Source organism: Ictidomys tridecemlineatus, chromosome 2, assembly GCF_052094955.1.
Source record: "Ictidomys tridecemlineatus isolate mIctTri1 chromosome 2, mIctTri1.hap1, whole genome shotgun sequence".
Classification (NCBI taxonomy): domain Eukaryota; kingdom Metazoa; phylum Chordata; class Mammalia; order Rodentia; family Sciuridae; genus Ictidomys; species Ictidomys tridecemlineatus.
In genome coordinates, this window is record NC_135478.1 from 182,966,439 (window position 1) to 182,985,778 (window position 19,340).

Genomic DNA, 19,340 nt, shown 5'->3' on the forward strand with positions numbered 1-19,340 from the left:
AAGTTAACTTCTAGTCTTTCTCTATAGACTAATGCAGTTCATACATATTCATAAAAACCTTAGTGGGAATTTTGTATTCTGCACTTCCCATATTATTTTATTCATGTTTTAAATTTACCTTTGGCAAAATTCACTCTTTTTGGTGAATTCTGACAAATGTGTTAAGTCATGTAACTAACAGTGCAGTCTAGGTAATATTCCTGTCACCAGAGAGAATTTCCTTTATGCTCTCTTTGTAGTCAGCACTTTCCTGACCTCCGCAACCCTTGGCAAACACTGACTGACCTTCACTTTATTTCCATAATTTGATCTATTCCATAATGTCATCTAAGTGAAACCATGCTATCATGAAATTGGTTTTTTTTATTGGTTGTTCACAACATTACAAAGGTCTTGACATATCATATTTCATACATTAGATTGAAGTGGGTTATGAACTCCCAATTTTACCCCAAATGCAGATTGCAGAATCACATCGGTTACACATCCACAATTTTACATAATGCCCAATTAGTAATTGCTGTATTCTGCTACCTTTCCTATCCCCTACTATTCCCCCTCCCCTCCCCTCCCATCTTCTCTCTCTACCCCATCTACTGTAATTCATTTCTCTCCTTGTTTATTTTCTCATTCCCCTCACAACCTCTTATATGTAATTTAGTATAGCAGTGAGGGTATCCCTTAATTTCCATGCAATTTCCCTTTTCTCTCCCTTTCCCTCCCATCTTATGTCTCTGTTTAATGTTAATCTTTTCTTCCTGCTCTTCCTCCCTGCTCTGTTCATAGTTGCTCTCATTATATCAAAGAAGACATTTGGTATTTGTTTTTTAGGGATTGACTAGCTTCACTAAGCATAATCTGCTCTAGTGCCATCCATTTCCCTGCAAATTCTATGATTTTGTCATTTTATATTGCTGCATAGTACTCCATTGTGTATTTATGCCACATTTTTTTTTTATCCATTCATCTATTGAAGGGCATCTGGGTTGGTTCCACAGTCTAGCTATTGTGAATTGTGCTGCTATGAACATTGATGTGGCAGCATCCCTGTAGCATGCTCTTTTAAGGTCTTCAGGGAATAGTCCGAGAAGGGCAATAGCAGGGTCAAATGGTGGTTCCATTCCCAGCTTTCCCAGGAATCTCCAAACTGCTTTCCAAATTGGCCGCACCAATTTGCAGTCCCACCAGCAATGTACAAGAGTACCCTTTTCTCCACATCCTCACCAGCACTTGTTGTTGTTTGACTTCATAGTGGCTGCAGATCTTACTGGAGTGAGATGGTATCTTAGGGTGGTTTTGATTTGCATTTATCTGACTGCTAGAGATGGTGAGCATTTTTTCATGTACTTGTTGATTGATTGTATGTCCTCCTCTGAGAAGTGTCTGTTCAGGTCTTTGGCCCATTTGTTGATTGGGTTATTTGTTATCTTATTGTCTAATTTTTTGAGTTCTTTGTATACTCTGGATATTAGGGCTGTATCTGAAGTGTGAGGAGTAAAAATTTGTTCCCAGGATGTAGGCTCCCTATTTACCTCTCTTATTGTTTCTCTTGCTGAGAAAAAAACTTTTTAGTTGAAGTAAGTCCCATTTGTTGATTCTTGTTATTAACTCTTGTGCTATGGGTGTCCTATTAAGGAATTTGGAGCCCGACCCCACAATATGTAGATCAGAGCCAACTTTTTCTTCTATCAGACGCAGTCTCTGATTTGATATCAAGCTCCTTGATCCATTTTGAGTTAACTTTTGTGCATGGCGAGAGAGAGGGATTCAGTTTCATTTTGTTGCATATGGATTTCCAGTTTTCCCAACACCATTTGTTGAAGATGCTATCCTTCCTCCATTGCATGCTTTTAGCCCCTTTATCAAATATAAGGTAGTTGTAACTTTGTGGATTAGTCTCTGTGTCCTCTATTCTATACCATTGGTCCACCCGCCTGTTTTGGTACCAGTACCATGCTGTTTTTGTCACTATTGCTCTGTAATATAGTTTGAAATCTGGTATCGCTATACTGCCTGATTCACACTTCTTGCTTAGAATTGCTTTTGCTATTCTGGGTCTTTTATTTTTCCATATGAAGCTATCATGAAATTGTATGCAGTCTTTTGAGACTAACTCTTTGGATTAGCATATTGCTTTTCAGATTCACCCATGACATTGAGTGTATAGTAGTCCCTTGCTATGACTGAGCAATTATCTTATTGTCTAGATACACATAAGCTTCACTTTTATTCTTTTATCTATACAGGAAATTTTGAGTTTAGAGTTTGGGGCTTTTATGAATAAAAACCTATAAACAGGTGATTATAAGTTTGAGGGTAATACCCCAAAGAGAATAAAATCATATATTTGCAGGTAAATGGATGGAGTTAGAGAAGATAATGCTAAGTGAAGTTAGCCAATCCCCCAAACCAAATGCTGAAGGTTTTTTTTGATATAAGGAGGCTGATTCATATTGCAGATAGGAAGGGGGAGCATGGGAGGAATAGATGAACTGTAGATAGGGCAGAGGGGTTGGAAGACAAGGGAAGGGGCATGGGGTTATTAATGATGGTGGAATGTGATAATCATTATTATCCAAAGTACATGTATGAAGACATGAATTTGTATGAATATACTTTGTGTACAGCAGGAGATATGAAAAATTATGCTCTATATGTGTAATAAGAATTGTAATGCATTCCGCTGTCATATATATAAAAAAAAGTTTTGAGGTAAGTGGGTTGGGATTACATTTTCTCATTTTTAAATGCTACTGGGAGTAGCATTGTACAGCCACCTGGTAAATGCACATTTATATTTATAATAGACTGCTAAACTTTTTTTCCAAACTAGTAGTTCAAGGTTGAATTCTCAACTGCTGTATGTGTGGGAGTTCCAGTTACTTCACATCCTTATCAATACTTGTATATCAGTTTTTAATTTTGAAAATTCTAACAAATTATGTAGTGGTGTCTTATATATTTTAATTTTTATTCCCTTAATAGCTAATGATAAGTATAAAAGTAATGATAATTGGGCTGGGGATGTGGCTCAAGCGGTAGCGCGCTCACCTGGCATGCATGCGGCCCGGGTTCGATCCTCAGCACCACATACAAACAAAGATGTTGTGTCCACCAAGAACTAAAAAATAAATATTAAAAAATTCTCTCTCTCTCCCACTCTCTCTTTAAAAAAAAAGTAATGATAATAATATTGAACATCTTTTCATATCCATTTTGCCATACATAGACCTTTTTGGTAATATGTCTGCACGAATCTTTTGCCATCTTTCTTCTTTTTTATGGTCATTTTCTCATTATTAAATTTTGAGAACTTACAAAATATATTCTGTATGTAAGTTCTTTGTCAGAAGTATGAATTGAAAGTATCTCTCTCTGTGTGTCTTCATTCTTCTAGTAGTGTCTTTAATAGAGAAGTTTTTACAATAAGGCTCAATTTATTCATTTTAAAAATGGATCTTGCTTCTGGTTTAGTGTTTAAGAAATCTTTGCCTAATGTCAAAGTCCACCGGAATTTTCTTCTCTTTTTTATTTTATAATTTTATCATTTTAAGTTTTTACAATTAGGACTCTCATCCATTCTCAGATATTCTTTATAAGGTTATGAAGGATTACTTAAGGCTATTTTCTTCTTTTGATTTGTGAATTGCCCCCCCCACCCTTTAAAGACATTTCTATAATGAATTGTCTTGACACCTTTGTCAAATATAATTGATCACTTTCTTTCACTTCTGGCCAAGATGAAGTAAGTTGGAGTTATCTGACTAAAATGGAAAAAGGAGAATCCATATTTTTTAAGACACCAGGCAATGGAAGAGTGTGGTTCTTAAGAGGCAGGAAAAATCATGTCTTGGAAAAGAGAAGCTGAGCTTTGGGAAGTCAGTATTTCTTTTGTTGTTTTCTGTCCCTGTGGAAAGTTCTGAGAAGGAGCTAGAGTTGCAAATATTGATTGATCATTTGGATAACATTTCAATTCACTGGAATAGAAGGTATAGCAAAACTGGGGGTTTGTTTTTTTTTTATCCTCACACAGTTTAAAAATAAAATTTGGCAAGATATGTGTGCCTCACAGGAACAGTTAAAACAGTGGGAAAGGACAACTGTTTTAGAGCGAAAAGCGAAGCAGATACACTATGCAACAATCAAACAATTCTATGGTCTGTTACCACAATACTATAGAATATGCTCATAAAAATATTCTAATCTATCTTAAAAATGACATACTTGACTACATTATGTTCTGTATGCTTTAATTTTAAAGAAAGGAAATTTAAAACATTTTAGAAAGAATTCTATCAAACAAAATTAAGACAAACTTCTTCCCCAAATGAGGTAAACTTAGAAATTATGCCAAAAATGAAGTTCTCATACCTTCAAAATAAACTTTGTGTACAATTAGTGTCTTGAAAAATTGTGCTGTATATGTGTAATATGAAATGAATTGCATTCTGCCATCATGTATAACAAATTAGAATAAATAAAAAATTTTAAAAATAAAAATGATCATTCTAAATGACTTCTCTCAAATAAATTCAACCTATAATCCATTTAATTTTTAATCCAATTTAAAATTACTTTTTTGTTTGGCTCATGCCTTTGTGAAAATATTCATTAAAACAAAAGATTTAAGATTTTTTCCTACTCTCTAGGGAAAATCTTCAGATAATCTTTGCTGCTTCTATTTTTTTGGGGATACATCCTTTAATATCTCAAACTACATGCTAGGATTAAAAAAATGTTACTGACTTTAAAAAAGAGTGGCTCCTTGTACATTTTTAGCTTCCTTAGTGGAACAAGAATTTGTAGAAATGCCAATCCTCTGCCCCCATCCCCAAATTATGTAGCTTAGTTTAATTAAGAGTTTTCTGCCATCATAAGCCTAATAGGGTTAAGTTGTTGTCTTATACAGTTTCAGGTTGGTAGAAAAAATTTTTTCATGGTTTCACAATGGTCTATCATTCCTAACTGGCTTTCATGAGCTGACTGATATAATGTCTAGTTTAATTCCTAAGAGGAAGGAAAATAATATTTTAAGTAAATAAATCTCAGAATAAGAACCCAGAAATGTTGTCTTTGAGTTCTTTGATTATATGTCTAGATCACTCTTCTTTCCTCCAGAACAATTAACTATCTTTTGAATGTACATATGTTATCTCCAAAAAAGTATTAGGCAGTGGACAATGACATTTTCAAAGAATATTACTCTTCAGGAAGTTGGAACATTTGGGAAAAGTAAAGCAGACTAGAAGGGAAGGTACAGAAACAGATGATCAGAACAAAGTAAATCATAAGAATGGATTATGTGGTCAAGACTATAAACTTACCTTGAGTAAAAGAAAAAAGACACAAGTGAACATTGATGCCTATTTCCTTCTTTATTAACATAAGTTTGAGGGCTAGTGATGTAACTCAGTGGTAGAGTACTTGCCTAGCATGTGTGAGGCACTGGGTTCTATCCCCAGCACTGACAACACAAAACAACAAAAATATATTTTTGAAAGTTTCATATATCAAATGCCAACTATGTTGCTGCTTAATCTTTCTTCTCATGGAGGCCAAAAATATGGATGTACCATAGATTAGGAAAGACTGGCTTACATAAGTAAGTCTTTGTTCAGTTTGGGTTGAAAGTGTTCTACTTTCCTTTCTTCTTCCCTCTTCCTTCCTTCCTTCATGCTACTTTGGACCATAAAGAACAATTGGGTTGAATCTTCTAAGATGAAATTACTTCCTGCCCACAGCTTTAGATATGGAGTTTCAAATATTGAAAATTAATCATTAAACTAATTCAAATTCATTTTTTAAATTCATGAAATGAGAAGAACAATTGGCATAGTGGACTTTCATTTATATTTGAGACTAGCTATTTTGCCTATAGAAATAATTAAGTAAAATAGAATAAAAATATAAACTCTTTTCAAATAAGTGCTGAAAGACTCTGCCCACTAGGTTTTTTTTTTTCCTGTCAATTAATTTTCTAGTGATTTGCCACATGTTTCTAGGGGTTAATGAATGACACAGATTTTCAATATTTTGGCAGGGTAAATAAATTTTGTATAGATTATGGAATTTAAATTTTGTATAGATTAGCAAGTTCAGGAGAAATATGACTTTTTAAATTAGCCAATTTGAAACTCGCTCTAAACATTAGTGCAAAGTGCTTCTGATGAGTGTTTGGCCTGATTTTTGCACCTCCCCTTTTCTTTTTCTTTTCCTACTCTTTAGGTCCCTCAAGACCCACTGAAATTTTACAAGAAGATTTACTTTTGCCGCAGTTGCCAGCTCTATTTGCCTTCCACGGAATTTGCCATCTCATCCACTTCGAAGCACATATACAGATGTCGCCACTGCACTAACCTCCAGAATGAGGCTAAACAACGAGAAGCATTTTTGAAGTACAAGTGTTTACTTCAGCGGCTATACTCTTCAGAGGCTGATTACGAAGATGACTCTCAAATTGCTTTCTTGATGCAGGTATGGTCCATATGGGGTGCCATTCCTGGCTGAAATGCGTCCGTCAAGGATGATGTCTTGACAGGAAGTGGTTGCAGTTGAACGTGTGCTTGGGTGTGAAATACCAAGCCCCTGTTTTCCTAATGTGGACAGTGATTCCAGCCCTGAGTTGTAGGCGTAGACAGTTCTTGGTATGTAAGTACTGTGCTTTGCCCTGGAGATGCACTAGTGACCAGACTCTCCATCCTAGAAAAGATAGACATCAAAAAGTAGGACAAGTCCCTGTAACAGCAGATGACAGTGTGATGAGGAGAAGTGTGGAGACCATGCAGGATATAGAAAGGGAACTTAAGCTGATTTGTGGGCCAGAAAAGGCTTCCTTGAAGCCTACAGGATGAGACAGAAGAATGAGTGGGAATGAGTCTGGTGACCATGACAAACAAAGTGTCACAGGCTCAAGAACATTGTTCAGGAAGGGCCAGAGGTGGCACTGTGGTATGGTAGCAGAGATGGCAGGCATTATGGGCATCTGATTTTCAGATGAGGGAAATATAATACATTTAATGCTGTTGGGGGAAATGCAGGAGAGAGAGAGAGAGAGAGAGAGAGAGAGAGAGAGAGAGAGAGAGAGAGAGAGAGAGAGAGGAAAGACACAGAGCCGGATGTTGGAGGCAGCAAAACAAATTTGAACTCTGCTTCAACAGCTGTGTCTTGACATGCTACTTAACTTGTATGCTCCTCAACCTACTTGCCTGTAAAATGGGGATATTCATAGTACCTACTCCTAGAGCTACTGAAATGATTAAAAGAATTAGTAGAGGATAAGGCAGTGAATTGTTTAAATAAGATGAATGAGTGGAAAAAAATGATTATGATGTCCAACACGGCTTGTAGATTTCCTCTGTTAGGACGAGGATCATCTCCTCTATTGAATTTAAAGGAGGAAATATCTGTAACGTATTCTGATTCTGGCCAATGAAAGATATCTCTAGAAGGGACAGTGAAAGAGCACAAGAGGAAGGAAGGTGGGGGTGTGACTAGGTAAGTGAGAACTTAGTGTGGTAGAGTGAAATAATTAGCAAACAATGGAGGACCCCTCTGGCTGGCTCAGAAGTCCTAGGAAATAGAGGTGTGGCAAACACAGGTGGTTTATACTGCTGTCAAGGTGAGTCCTGTGTGAGGCAGCTGTTCCAATCAGAGTCCTGTTTCTACTTGTCCTGTTCCTACTTGTTCCTACTTGAGACAGGCATAGGTTAAGAAGCCTCATTTTCCAAAAAATGGTGTGAAGCCCTTGCTTAGTTCAGAGGTGGTGTTCTTTTTGCTAGGCCTTTCTTGGCTCTTAAAAACAATGCTTTAAGCAATACATTTCAGTGTATCAAGATTCTCTTCACAGTTCCTTTTGAAATGCATTCTAGATGATACTAAGTAATAATAGGGTATTATTTTCACTGTTTAATCTACTGCAAAATGACAAGATATCTCTTCAGTTTTAGAACACATAATAACTTTGGACTTTTCCAAGAGTAAGGAATGGGCAGTGAGGAATAGCTTGGAAATGACCTTGAAGAGGAGAAGGGAGCTGTGAGAAGAGGCCAGGTCCTATGCTTTTCTCTGCCTTTCCTGGAGCAGAAACTATGGGCAATTATAATATCCAATTACAAATATTCCTATATTTAAAGCATGTTGAGGGGTATGATTTTTAAAATATTCATTAATAGAAACATTAGGATAGCAAAAAGGCACATAAATATTTCTTATGGGACCCCATAGGCACTCTTCTATTGTGCTACTGTATACGTTAGCACTTTGGGATGGGTGTTTGTGGTCTCCCAGTTTATTCTATTTTGTTCCAAAGGGGAAAAATTATCATTTATGCAATGTGCAGAATCCCTTGACAGACACTATTACCAGAGGCTGTTCTGGAAAAGTGGGCTTGTGTAGCTTCTTTTTAGGCATTGCTGGGAACTGGGGCAGAATTGAGAGAGCACCCCATTCTGGTAGCAGGTTGCAAGACTACCTGGAGCTGGGCATACCACTGTGGTGTGTGATGGGTAGGGCAGTGGAGACCTGGAAAGCACCTGGAAGCACCTGGAAGTCCTGGGGTGGGGGAAGCTTACACAGGAGCAGAAACACACTTTTGGGGCTGTTACTCATGTTAAAAGGTGTGGACATTATGTAAATCAATTGAGAAAAGGATATTGTTGATGGAAAATAAATAAGCAGGGTATTTCTGAAACCAAAGATCTTGACTAGTACATAAAACTGTCAGTGTTAGAGAGGTTTTAAAACAAATACATCTTGAAAATTATAATTGTAAAAAGGAAAAATACTGTTTTTATTGTAGATGTGGACTTTCCAAAAATCTTACTTTCCTATTTCCATTTCTTCATTTTCGATTCATATGGGAATATCATGCCAGGTCAAAATAGGTTAATTCTGTTGATATGACAGTGATCCTTAACTAGAAAGGGAGGAAAGATGATTCATGAAAAGAATTTTTTCGTGAAAATCCAAAAGTTTCTTGCTAGATTTTTAAAAATTTTTATTAAATTTTAAACAGCAAAGTAACTAACTTCCAAGGACATAAAGGAATGTATGAGTGTAAAAGAACTTCTGTAATAATTATATGTAATTAAAATCTTTTCATAAACATTTAAAATTTTTATTTTTGACTTTGTACTATACTTTGTTTTCTATAAGGATAGACTTTTGTTAATTTATCCACTTAACAGAACTATTAATTCCTGCTGTGTACACAAGTAGCTTTTTAAGACATAATGATATAGAAGGGGGGAAAAAAAGATAAGATCCTCACTGTTCCAGAGCTGATGTTCTACAGAGGTGGGAAGGAAAAGATGAGAAAACAGTTAATAAATAAGTAAAGAGATTCCGTCTCACCCCAGTCAGAATGGCAATTACCAAGAATACAAATAACAATAAATGTTAGTAGGATGTGGGGACAAAGTTTCACTTAATACATTGCTGATGGGAATGCAAACTGGTGCAACACTCTGGAAAGCAATATGGAGATTCCTTAGAAAACTTGGAATGGAATAACCTTTGACCCAGTTATCCCACTCCTCAGTTTATACCCAAAGGACTTAAAATCAGCAAACTACAGTGACACAACCAGTTGAATGTTTTTAACCACTCAATACACGATAGCCAAGCTATGAAACCAACCCAGATGCCCTTCAACAGATGAATGGATAAAGAAAATGTGGTATATGTACACAATTGAATATTTTCAGCCATAAAGAAAAATGGAATTATGGCATTTGCCGGTAAATGGATGGAGATAGAGAATATCATGCTAAGTGAAATAAGCCAGTCCCCCAAAACCAAAGGCAGAATGTTCTCTCTGGTATGTGGATACTAACCCACAGCAAGAGAAGGAAAGATTAAAAGTTCATTGGACTAGACAAAGGTGAATGAAGAGGGAGAGAGGGGCTAGGAATAGAAAAAGACAGTAGAATGAATCTGACATATCTTTCCTATCCTTATATATGAATATGTGACCAATGTAATGCCACATCATATACAACCACAATAATGGCATCCTAATTGGAACAAGTTATATTTATTCTATGTATGTCTAATATGTCAAATCACACTCTACTATCATGTATATCTAGAAAGAACAAATTGAAAAATAGGATATATAATTTTTTTTCAGTTATAGTTAACTTTTTTGAATGATCTAATGAAAGAGAGTTACTGGGGGAGGAGGACTTTTTTTAAAGATTGTGTGAGCAGATAAAATGACAGAAATAACTATGAAGAGAAAGAGCTAGCCCTCACATAAAATAATTCTTAGAAAATTTGAAATGTATAGTTATGATTAAAGATGTATACCTTTCTTTGTATGTATGTCATTGTTACAATCATGTATGTGCGTGAGAGAGGGAGAGAGAGATTGTTTAGTGACTAAACTGTAAATCCTGAGAGGGCAGGGTTGTTCCTTTTTTTTCCCCCTTCTTATGATATATCTCTGTAACCTGATACATTGCCAAGACTGTATATCACTTAATAATTCTTGAATGTATGAATGATTCATTTTTCCAGAAATTGATGTTGCTTACGAACATACTAATATTGGCAGATGATGGCAATTATTAGTATATACTGAAAGTGATTATGATGGTAATAATATGAAAGTGAAAGCTAAGCCTTATAGGCAATAAAACAAATGAACAAACAAACAAACAACAACAAAAACAAACCTTAGGGAAGAGCTTTGAGTGGATACTTATCTTCCTAAATGGAAAGTTTCTTTTGGATAAACCATTGCATTGGATAATTAACCCTATTAGTAGTTTGTCTCATAAGAATAATGCTCAGCTTTGCAATAGGGTAGGCTTGTGAAATCAGAGACTTTGACCTGAATTCCTAACCACTAGTGCGGTCTCTTTGGCTTTTTCATTATTTTCATTGTGTTGTCTAATTCACAGGAGTCTCCAGTTCTACAAAATCAAATTCTTGACACTATTTGAATTTGATATGTAAACTGAAAAAAGAGTAAGATTTATTGATGAAATGACTTTGCCCAATGTCTTAGTCAGTTTTTCATTACTGTAACAAGATACTTGAGACAGTTAGCTTATAAAGAAGGAAGGTTTATTTGGACTGAATGCTTTAGAGGTTTAAATCCATAGTTAGTTTGTGCTGTTGGTTTTGGGCCTGTGGCAAAGCAGCACATCATAGCAAGAACACATGAGAGGAAATTACTCACTTCATAGTGTCTAAGAAGCAGAGAGAGGGGAGAGAGTTGAAGAAGAAACTGAGGACCCACAATTCCCTTTGCGGACATAATCCCAGTGACCTAACACCTCCCAATGGGGTCCACCTTCTAAAGTTGCTAGCACCTCCCAAGAGTACTAAGTTGGGTCCAAACCTTTTTAACACATGGGCCTTTGGGAGACATTTCAGATCTAAACTATAGCACCCAACATTAGCAATATATTAATAAAAGTGAGTCATAAAAAGCACTGGTGATCTCAATAGGATATTTGTTTTATAAACTGTCAAATAAGTAAAATTTTCTATAAAATCTTTAATTAAAATTAACTAAATTATATTTAATGCCAAATAGGAAATGAGGAAATATATTCTCTGCAAAGTTAGAGTTAAAAAATATCTTCCAAATGTAGTGTGCTTTGTTCAAAACTGCTAAATCATTAACTTTCAAGCACTTGCTCACAATCTGTCACAACCTAGTACAGACACCCATGATAATAATGATGACAGTAACAACAACCATCATTCAAATAGTGCTTACATACTCTGTACACTTTATATATTCATTCACTCAATACAACAAATACTATCAAAATAGGAATTGTTTCCATTCTGCAGATGAAGAAACTGAAGCACTGAGAGATTAGCTGACTTGCCCCAATTTTATACTAGTAAGTACCAGCACGAGAACTGAAACCTAGGCAGACTGGTTCCCAGAGTCCCTCCCATTTAAATGTATCCTGTACTGCCTCAGAAATAACAGTTTTCTGAAATAGTGTTTACTTTACCGCTGTGGATGTCCTCTGATATTTTCTATTTAATCCAAATCTGCTTATTCTGATTTCTGTTTAGAGAATTTGGTGTCACCCAGAGGTAGCAATCCAGAGTTTGAAAAACAGATTGAAAAATGAGTGTGTGTGTGTATACACACATGTATATATACACATACACATTCTATGTTATATATATACATAAATGCTATATATATATGATATCCATATTCCAGTGAGTGTGTGTGTGTGTGTATGTGTGTGTGTGTGTGTGTGTGTGTGTGTGTGTATTCCAACAGAGTTAGGATTTTTAAAAAATAAAGATGATGTTTACTTCAGGGCTTAAATTTTTATGTGCTTTTTCTTAAAGAATTGTTGATGTTACTATTTTGGAAATCTTAGATTAGGGCTTTACTATAACTCACCTGTAAGTGTCATCTCAACATTTCATATTGTATTAGTCAGGCTTACTTATATATTAGATAGATTTATTATAAGGAATTGGTTCACATGACTATGGGGGAGGCTGGCCACGCCACAATCTGCAAGCCAATGTCCTAGATCAAATCTGAAGAACAGCAGGCTGCAAAGAACTAGGAAGAGCTGGAGTCTAGTTCACAGGCTGTCAGGTGGGAGAGTTCTTACTTGGGGGAAGGGTCAACCTTTTGTTTTCTTCAGGACTTCAGCTGACTGGATGAGACCCATCCATATTACAGAGGGCAATCTACTGATTTAAATGTTAATCAGATCCCTTATAGAAGCACTCAGAATGCTGTTCAACCAAATATCTAGAAATCTTGAGATCCCATCAAGTTGATGTAAAATTAATATCACAAAAGTGGACATCTCAGAAAACATCCTAAGAGATTATTGCCTTTCTGTTCAGAATAATGTCCATGAGTTGTAATTTAATTTGAATACTGCACATCTGTAGAGTTTGAGTCCTCTTACCTTACTTTTCTAACGTCTAGGATTACTAGACAAATATGGGTGCCCAATTGCTCTTTTCCCTCTTGCAAGGGAAATAATTTTGATTCGTATTTAGTTCAGTAATATTATTGCCAGGCATATGACTGCTGGAACTTTCTGATCAAGTAAATAGTAAAGTCAGAGGCATTGTAAAGATCAGCATAGACTGAATTTGGACACAATGCCAAGTAATGTAAAAAGATGAAAGCTAAGATGTGTAGAAAGTGCAGGTTCTATTTAGATAAGAAACTGAGTGTATCAGTGGTCACGTAGTTCATCTATAATCCATGCAGAGACCATCTAATATAGTAAACAATAGTGCTGCTCTTTTTTATTTTAAATGTTTTTTAAGTTGTTCATAGACATTTATTTATTTATTTATTATTTATATGTGGTGCTGAGAATCGAACCCAGTGCCTCACATTTGCCAGGCAAGTGCGCTAGCACTGAGTTACAGTCCCAGCCCTAGTGTTGCATATAAGGCAGTTGTTAGAAGTTGCCAATCACATTGATCATGTGCACATTTCACATTTACATACAAATAAATACTTCATTCTTTTGGATTCAATTTTGAAATTATTAATACAATTGAGGAAAATAAAAACAAAAATGTGAGCAAGGCACAAATTTTGAATATAAGTAAAACTGTACAAAGTATTAATTTTAAAGCCCCATAGATTTCTTTTTCATAGAAGCTGTGATAATATTGTCTTTTTAAAAATTAAGTAAAAGTGAGATTGTATTAGTTGAGCTTAATATATTGAATTATCTATTTAAGAAATACTGTAGTTGTTTATGGTGAAAAAAATCTTTTTTTAACTTTGATAAATTTGTTTAGGTTTTATCTGCTGATCTTACAGAAAAGATTCCTGCTTTTCCACATAAATTTAAAAATAATGGTTATTTTTGCAGTGCTTGTATTTCGTAAAGCTTGTATCTCCCTGACAATTAGATGCATCCTCATGATAAAAAGTTATTCCAAGAATTTTAGCTAATATGATTTAAAATTTTAAAAAACTTTTAAGCAATATTTTGTTTCACCACCTTTCCCTCTTTTTTCATTAAAACAACAAAATATTTTAAACTAACACTAAGAAATTATTTCATCTGTATTAAATATCAGCTTTCTCATTTGTAAAATGGCAGTAAAAATTCTTACGAGAGTCCTACCATGGCCCTGAGGATAAGATGATAATTTATAACAAGTTTTTGAAAGAATTGAACATCATATGCTTACTAAGGCAATATTAAGGCATTATAGTGATTATATTAAGGCAAAATTAGCATACTGGAAGAAATATACAGCTTACTCCAGGTTAGGGTCATGAATTGAGACTAGTAATATAGTTTAGGCAAAATATAAGGAGGTGTATGCCTCTGACACCTTATGAATGATATTTGCATTAAAAAATAAACTGAACATAATTTAATTAGATCTTTAAAACTCTTTATTTAGAAGAAAACAAAACTGCCTTTCAAACTTATTTTGACATGCAGCTACAGGATATTCAGTACTTGATGGAAAACATCTGGGCCTCACAGTCGGTTCTCAGCGCCTGGGACGATATCAATGATCTGGTGCTGGTCAGATGGGATAAAAACCTAGAGTGGTCTCCCTGGAACTGCATTCTTCTCACCAAAGATGAAGCAGTTGCTCATCTTAAGCTGACAAATATTGAAGAGGTAAGAATTTGTGCTTTATTTGGGGAGTTAATTTATTCATTGGAATTATCATGAGTAACTTGATTGCCTTTATATGCATTCCATGATTGATTTAAATACTTCCCCATTGGATTAAGAAACAGAATTTATAGATTAACAGTAACAAAACATGTGGATGATATGGAAGGCAGAGGTTAAAATAACTAAGATTATATTCAATTGTGTGCATGTACAAATATGTAGAAAAGAATTCCACTATTGTGTGTAATGATAATGTAAAAATAAAAATATATTTTTTTAGATTACAAAGGGAAGCTATAACATATAACAGGCAAAGATAAGTGATTTGAATGAAAAAATACCTAAACATCATGCCACTACCTTCTAACAGCAAGTTCAAGCCCATTAATTCCACAATTATTTCCATGAGGGTAAAGATTTTGTTTCATTTATTTGCATCTATACTCTAATACCCATAATTGTGCCTGTCACTGGCTAGGAATTTTAATAAGTATTTATTGAAAAACTAAGTAGATATTACTACCACAAAGGTATTATGAAACTCAGCATCTGTCCTTTGATTGATTAATAATTATCACAAGGTTGCCTAAAAGTACACTCAATTGACAAATGTATTTTGTTCATAATTTTGTACTTTAGTACTGATGGGGCTGTTTTTTTTTTTTTTTTTTTGCTTTGCTTCTAACTTGGATTGGAGAAAGCACTGCCAATATTAAAAACCATTTAGTTTCAATAACTTACAAGATGCAATTTGTAAAACATTTTGATGAACAAAATTGAGGCCCCCCTGAAGAGTTCCTACAGAGCTCCATTTACACTACCCAAGCCCAGCATCCCAAGGCTGATACTAATGATTATCTGCCTTCAGTTGGTTACACTGCTGCACCTTCAATTCCAGGCATGATGTCAGCTAAAGGAAAATAAAGAAATGATGTCAAATAATTATTTAGAATAGTGTTATTCCCTGCCTGTTTGTTTTTAGAGTGGGGTAGGGTTACTTGTCTAGTATAAAAGGAGAAACTAGTTAAATGTTTTAGCTTTTTTTTTTCAATAATTTTCAGTCTTAAGTATTCAGGCTAAGAAAAATTTTACTCTAGGGATTGAAAGAAAGGGCAGCAAGAAATTGAGGCTGTGTTAAATGTTATATTTAGTAAACTAAGCTGCCTTATAAATATTTAATCACTGGAAGCATAGCCAATACTAGCAATATCATTTCATCTAGAACCCAAAATAAGATTGAAGTTCATTCCCAGAGCTGATATTCCAGTGCTTCTTCAATTAATCCACACAACTCCCTTTGTGTATTTAATGAAATTATTGCAGTATCAAATTAAATGTCCTATTCACAAGCATTTTTAATTTCAGGGTGCCAATCTTTCTGAATTTCTGGAAGCAAAGTGAAGGTCTTCAGCCAAACTTAAAAATGTTTGCCTTTTTTATGGTTTGGGCTGATATAATCTTTTAAGTAGTAATATTTGGTCTAGATAAGAATATTGTATGTTTTATAACAAGTTAAAGGATTTCCAGAATTTCCTTGGTGCACAGAGATAAATGCTTTCTCGGGAAGTCAAAAACTTAAAATTCAAAATAATCTTGACTCCCTGCAAATCTCACAAGTTATAGGAAAGACATGGAGAAAGACTTCTGTTCTGTGAGCCTAAGGAAGGCAGATGGATCTCTCAAAGTGTGCACATTGGCCAGAGTAGGAACAATTGTGGACTAAAAATCAGCAGTCCTGACCCAGTTCTTCCCTAGCTTTTCCACTAACAACCTGCCCTCTTTGCTTCATGAATTTTTAGATTAGCTAAAAATGTGGAATCTGTAAAAGGAACGAAAGCAGCCCTGTCTTTGAATTCTGGCATTCTCCTTTATGAGTTAGGTTTGGGGAAGGTTGCTAATGTCTTGATGCCCCAGTTTTCTCATCTATAAAAAGGAGATAATGTTATCTCATCACAGGAAAGAATTGAATAGCCTACTGTTTAAAGCTCTCAGCTTAGTGTTGTGCATGAATCAACTTGGGTAGTAACTATGTATGTAAAATGACAGTATTTTAAAATTTTTTGGTGCATTTTATTTTTAATTGTAAGAAGGACAATGCATTATTGGTTTAAGTATATGAACAGGTTAAAATAATATAAAGAATAAAAGCCTCCTGATATCCACCCATCCCTATATGCACATTCCATAGAAAACTTATATTTCTTATCTACAATTTAATGAAATCTTTCTAGAAGTGTCTATGTGCAAGTATATTTGTGTGCACATATATATGCCTACATATATGTATATATACACATATATTTACACGTACTTTTAACTTAAAGTATGTATATATAGTTTCATTTATTTAATGTAAAAATTGCTGTGTAACTTGATTTTTTGGGGTTGGCTTAACAATAGATAGTGTGCTACTTTCCATATTATATTATTTTCAAAGAGTAACTTAATATTTCCTTGAATGCATCTACCCTAATATACTTGGCTCATCTTTTTTAATTTTTAGATTTGTAAGGATACTTTGGAATCTGCAAGATTTTATACACGTATACATTAACCTAGCAATACAGAAATGTTTTAGTTTTCCTTGGATGAAATACGGACAAACGTTGGAACAAAATTAGATTAGTGCCAAGGACAAGTATTTATCTACTAAATTTTTCTGTAAAGAGGAAACTTTAAAAAAAGCTAGGATATTTCTGTATAAACCTTTCTGTAAAAATACTAGCCATTGTATATTCTATTGTCATGTATAACTAAAAAGAACCAATTAAGAAAAATGAATACCAAATCAATTGGCCCTTTTTCCCCAGGGCTGACTTTACCTTAGATTTGACCCTGTAAAGAGATTTTTAGTGGGAGAATTTCTTACTCTCAGAAACTAATGTACAGGTGATTGGTTGAAAAGAGAATAAGAGTAATAAAGAGAATAGATGAAGTTTATTAATTTAATCAGAATTTACCTTTAAAAAAAATTTTAGTTGTAGATGGACACAGTATCTTTATTATATTTATATGTGGCGCTGAGGATCGAACCCAATGCCTTACACGTGCTAGGCAAGAGCTCCACCACTGAGCTACAATGCCAGCCCACCAGGATTTACTTTTGAATGTATTAAATATCATGCAAGGTGCTTAGAGAAAAATGCAGAAATATAATGAATGTGATTCATCATTGTTTTGGATGCTTTCAGGCTTAACCCCAACATGAGAATGAGCCATTTATCATGACTTGTCAAAATGTGAGTCTAGTTTCCTTTATGTAGCAAGGTCAGAGGTTGGCAGTCCCAGGCCAGTGTGGTAGCTCCACAGGGCTCTTGGAAACTCAGGCCTTCTGATTTCCTTCAGCCAGCTTCAACCTTTGGTTTTCATTCTCATGCTTGTGGATTCTTAAGTCATAAATTGGCATAAATTACATTACATCTGACCCCAAGTATGGTCAGGGACTAAATATGCTTAATAGCGTGTGTCTTCCCATTCTTAAAAATCTCTTCAAAAAACTTTTCTGTAGCTAAACTGTGTGTGTGTGTGTGTGTGTAAATATAAATTTGTTACTTGTTACATGGCAATTCCTAGCTCGAATAAAGACCAGAAAGTTGGGAACATCTAACCCTATATAAAACTAAGCCTGTACCTATAAATGGGAAAGAGAATGAATATTGAATAGGTAACTTGCAGTGGTTTGGACTTGAGAGGCCAGGAGAAGACTCAGGGAAGGCTTCTAGTTTGAAACATCATAGACTGAGCCCTGAAAGATAACACAAAGTAAGAGAAAACAGACAACAAACCTGTATTCTGTGGATAATGAACTTTTAAATAAAGACGCTGAGACACAGCGTTTTTGCCTGATGACATATATCTGTGGTGACTTTTAATAGAATTTAATTTTCTTTTCCTTTCAGGAATATGGACAAGTATTTATCCACAAGATCAAACACAAACATATCCTGGCTAAGAACTACTTTTCTCAGATTCCAGCATTGGCTTCCTATATACTTGATCGTGGAGAATTTAATGAGATCAGAAAAAAATATTATACTGATACATCACCTAAAATTATAAAAGTCAATGGGCCTCATTCTTAGAGGATCCATAAATACTTGTTTGATGACAAACCTTTTCATCCACTGCTAAGAGAGTAATACAGTAGTTGCATGATATGGAAATGGAATTTTATCTTTTTATTAATTTTAATCATATTTTGTTTTTCATAGTATGATAAATTGTGTGAAGAGAAAACATCTCTATAAATGTTTCTTTGTTAGGCATTTAAAGTTTTAAACTGAACTGTGATTTCGTTACTGAAATGTATAGTTTAAAGAGAACCTTTAGTTTTAAATTTTTTTCACGCTAAATTTAAAAAAAATGTAAATGCTTTATATTTAAAATACAACATCCAAACAAAAACAAGGCCTGAAATTTAATGCAAATAATCTATTTAAGACAAAATATAATTATAGGAGAGTAGTCAGAGAATTCTCTTTCTTGAAACTCTGTAAGTAGGATGAAAGACTGTATTTCAATATGGAAATTCTATCTTTGTCTTTTAATATCTACTTTTATCTTCTTTCTTAAAATCCCAGTAAAAAAAAACTAAAACTATTTGTAAACACAGACACAAGAACCTGCATTTAATTTTGTAAACAAGGCAAATAGTGGAGCTACTATTTTATGAGAAAAATAACTCCCCATGGGGCAATGGAGAAACTCTTTGGCGAGAATAGATACCAT

At 34.6% G+C, this 19,340-nt stretch overlaps 1 protein-coding gene across 2 annotated transcripts in view; it reads left to right on the forward strand.

Annotated features, from left to right (window-relative positions):
• The window catches only part of Iqub (IQ motif and ubiquitin domain containing), a 76,489-nt gene extending 57,714 nt beyond the window's left edge, over positions 1–18,775 (forward strand). For both annotated transcript variants that reach the window (XM_078040294.1, XM_078040295.1), the window contains 3 exons: positions 6,226–6,474; positions 14,427–14,612; positions 18,512–18,775. In XM_078040294.1, the coding sequence (XP_077896420.1) occupies positions 6,226–6,474; positions 14,427–14,612; positions 18,512–18,694 (618 nt within the window). In that variant the 3' untranslated portion in view covers positions 18,695–18,775. The remainder of the gene's footprint in view (positions 1–6,225; positions 6,475–14,426; positions 14,613–18,511) is intronic.
• The last annotated feature ends 565 nt before the right edge of the window (positions 18,776–19,340 follow it).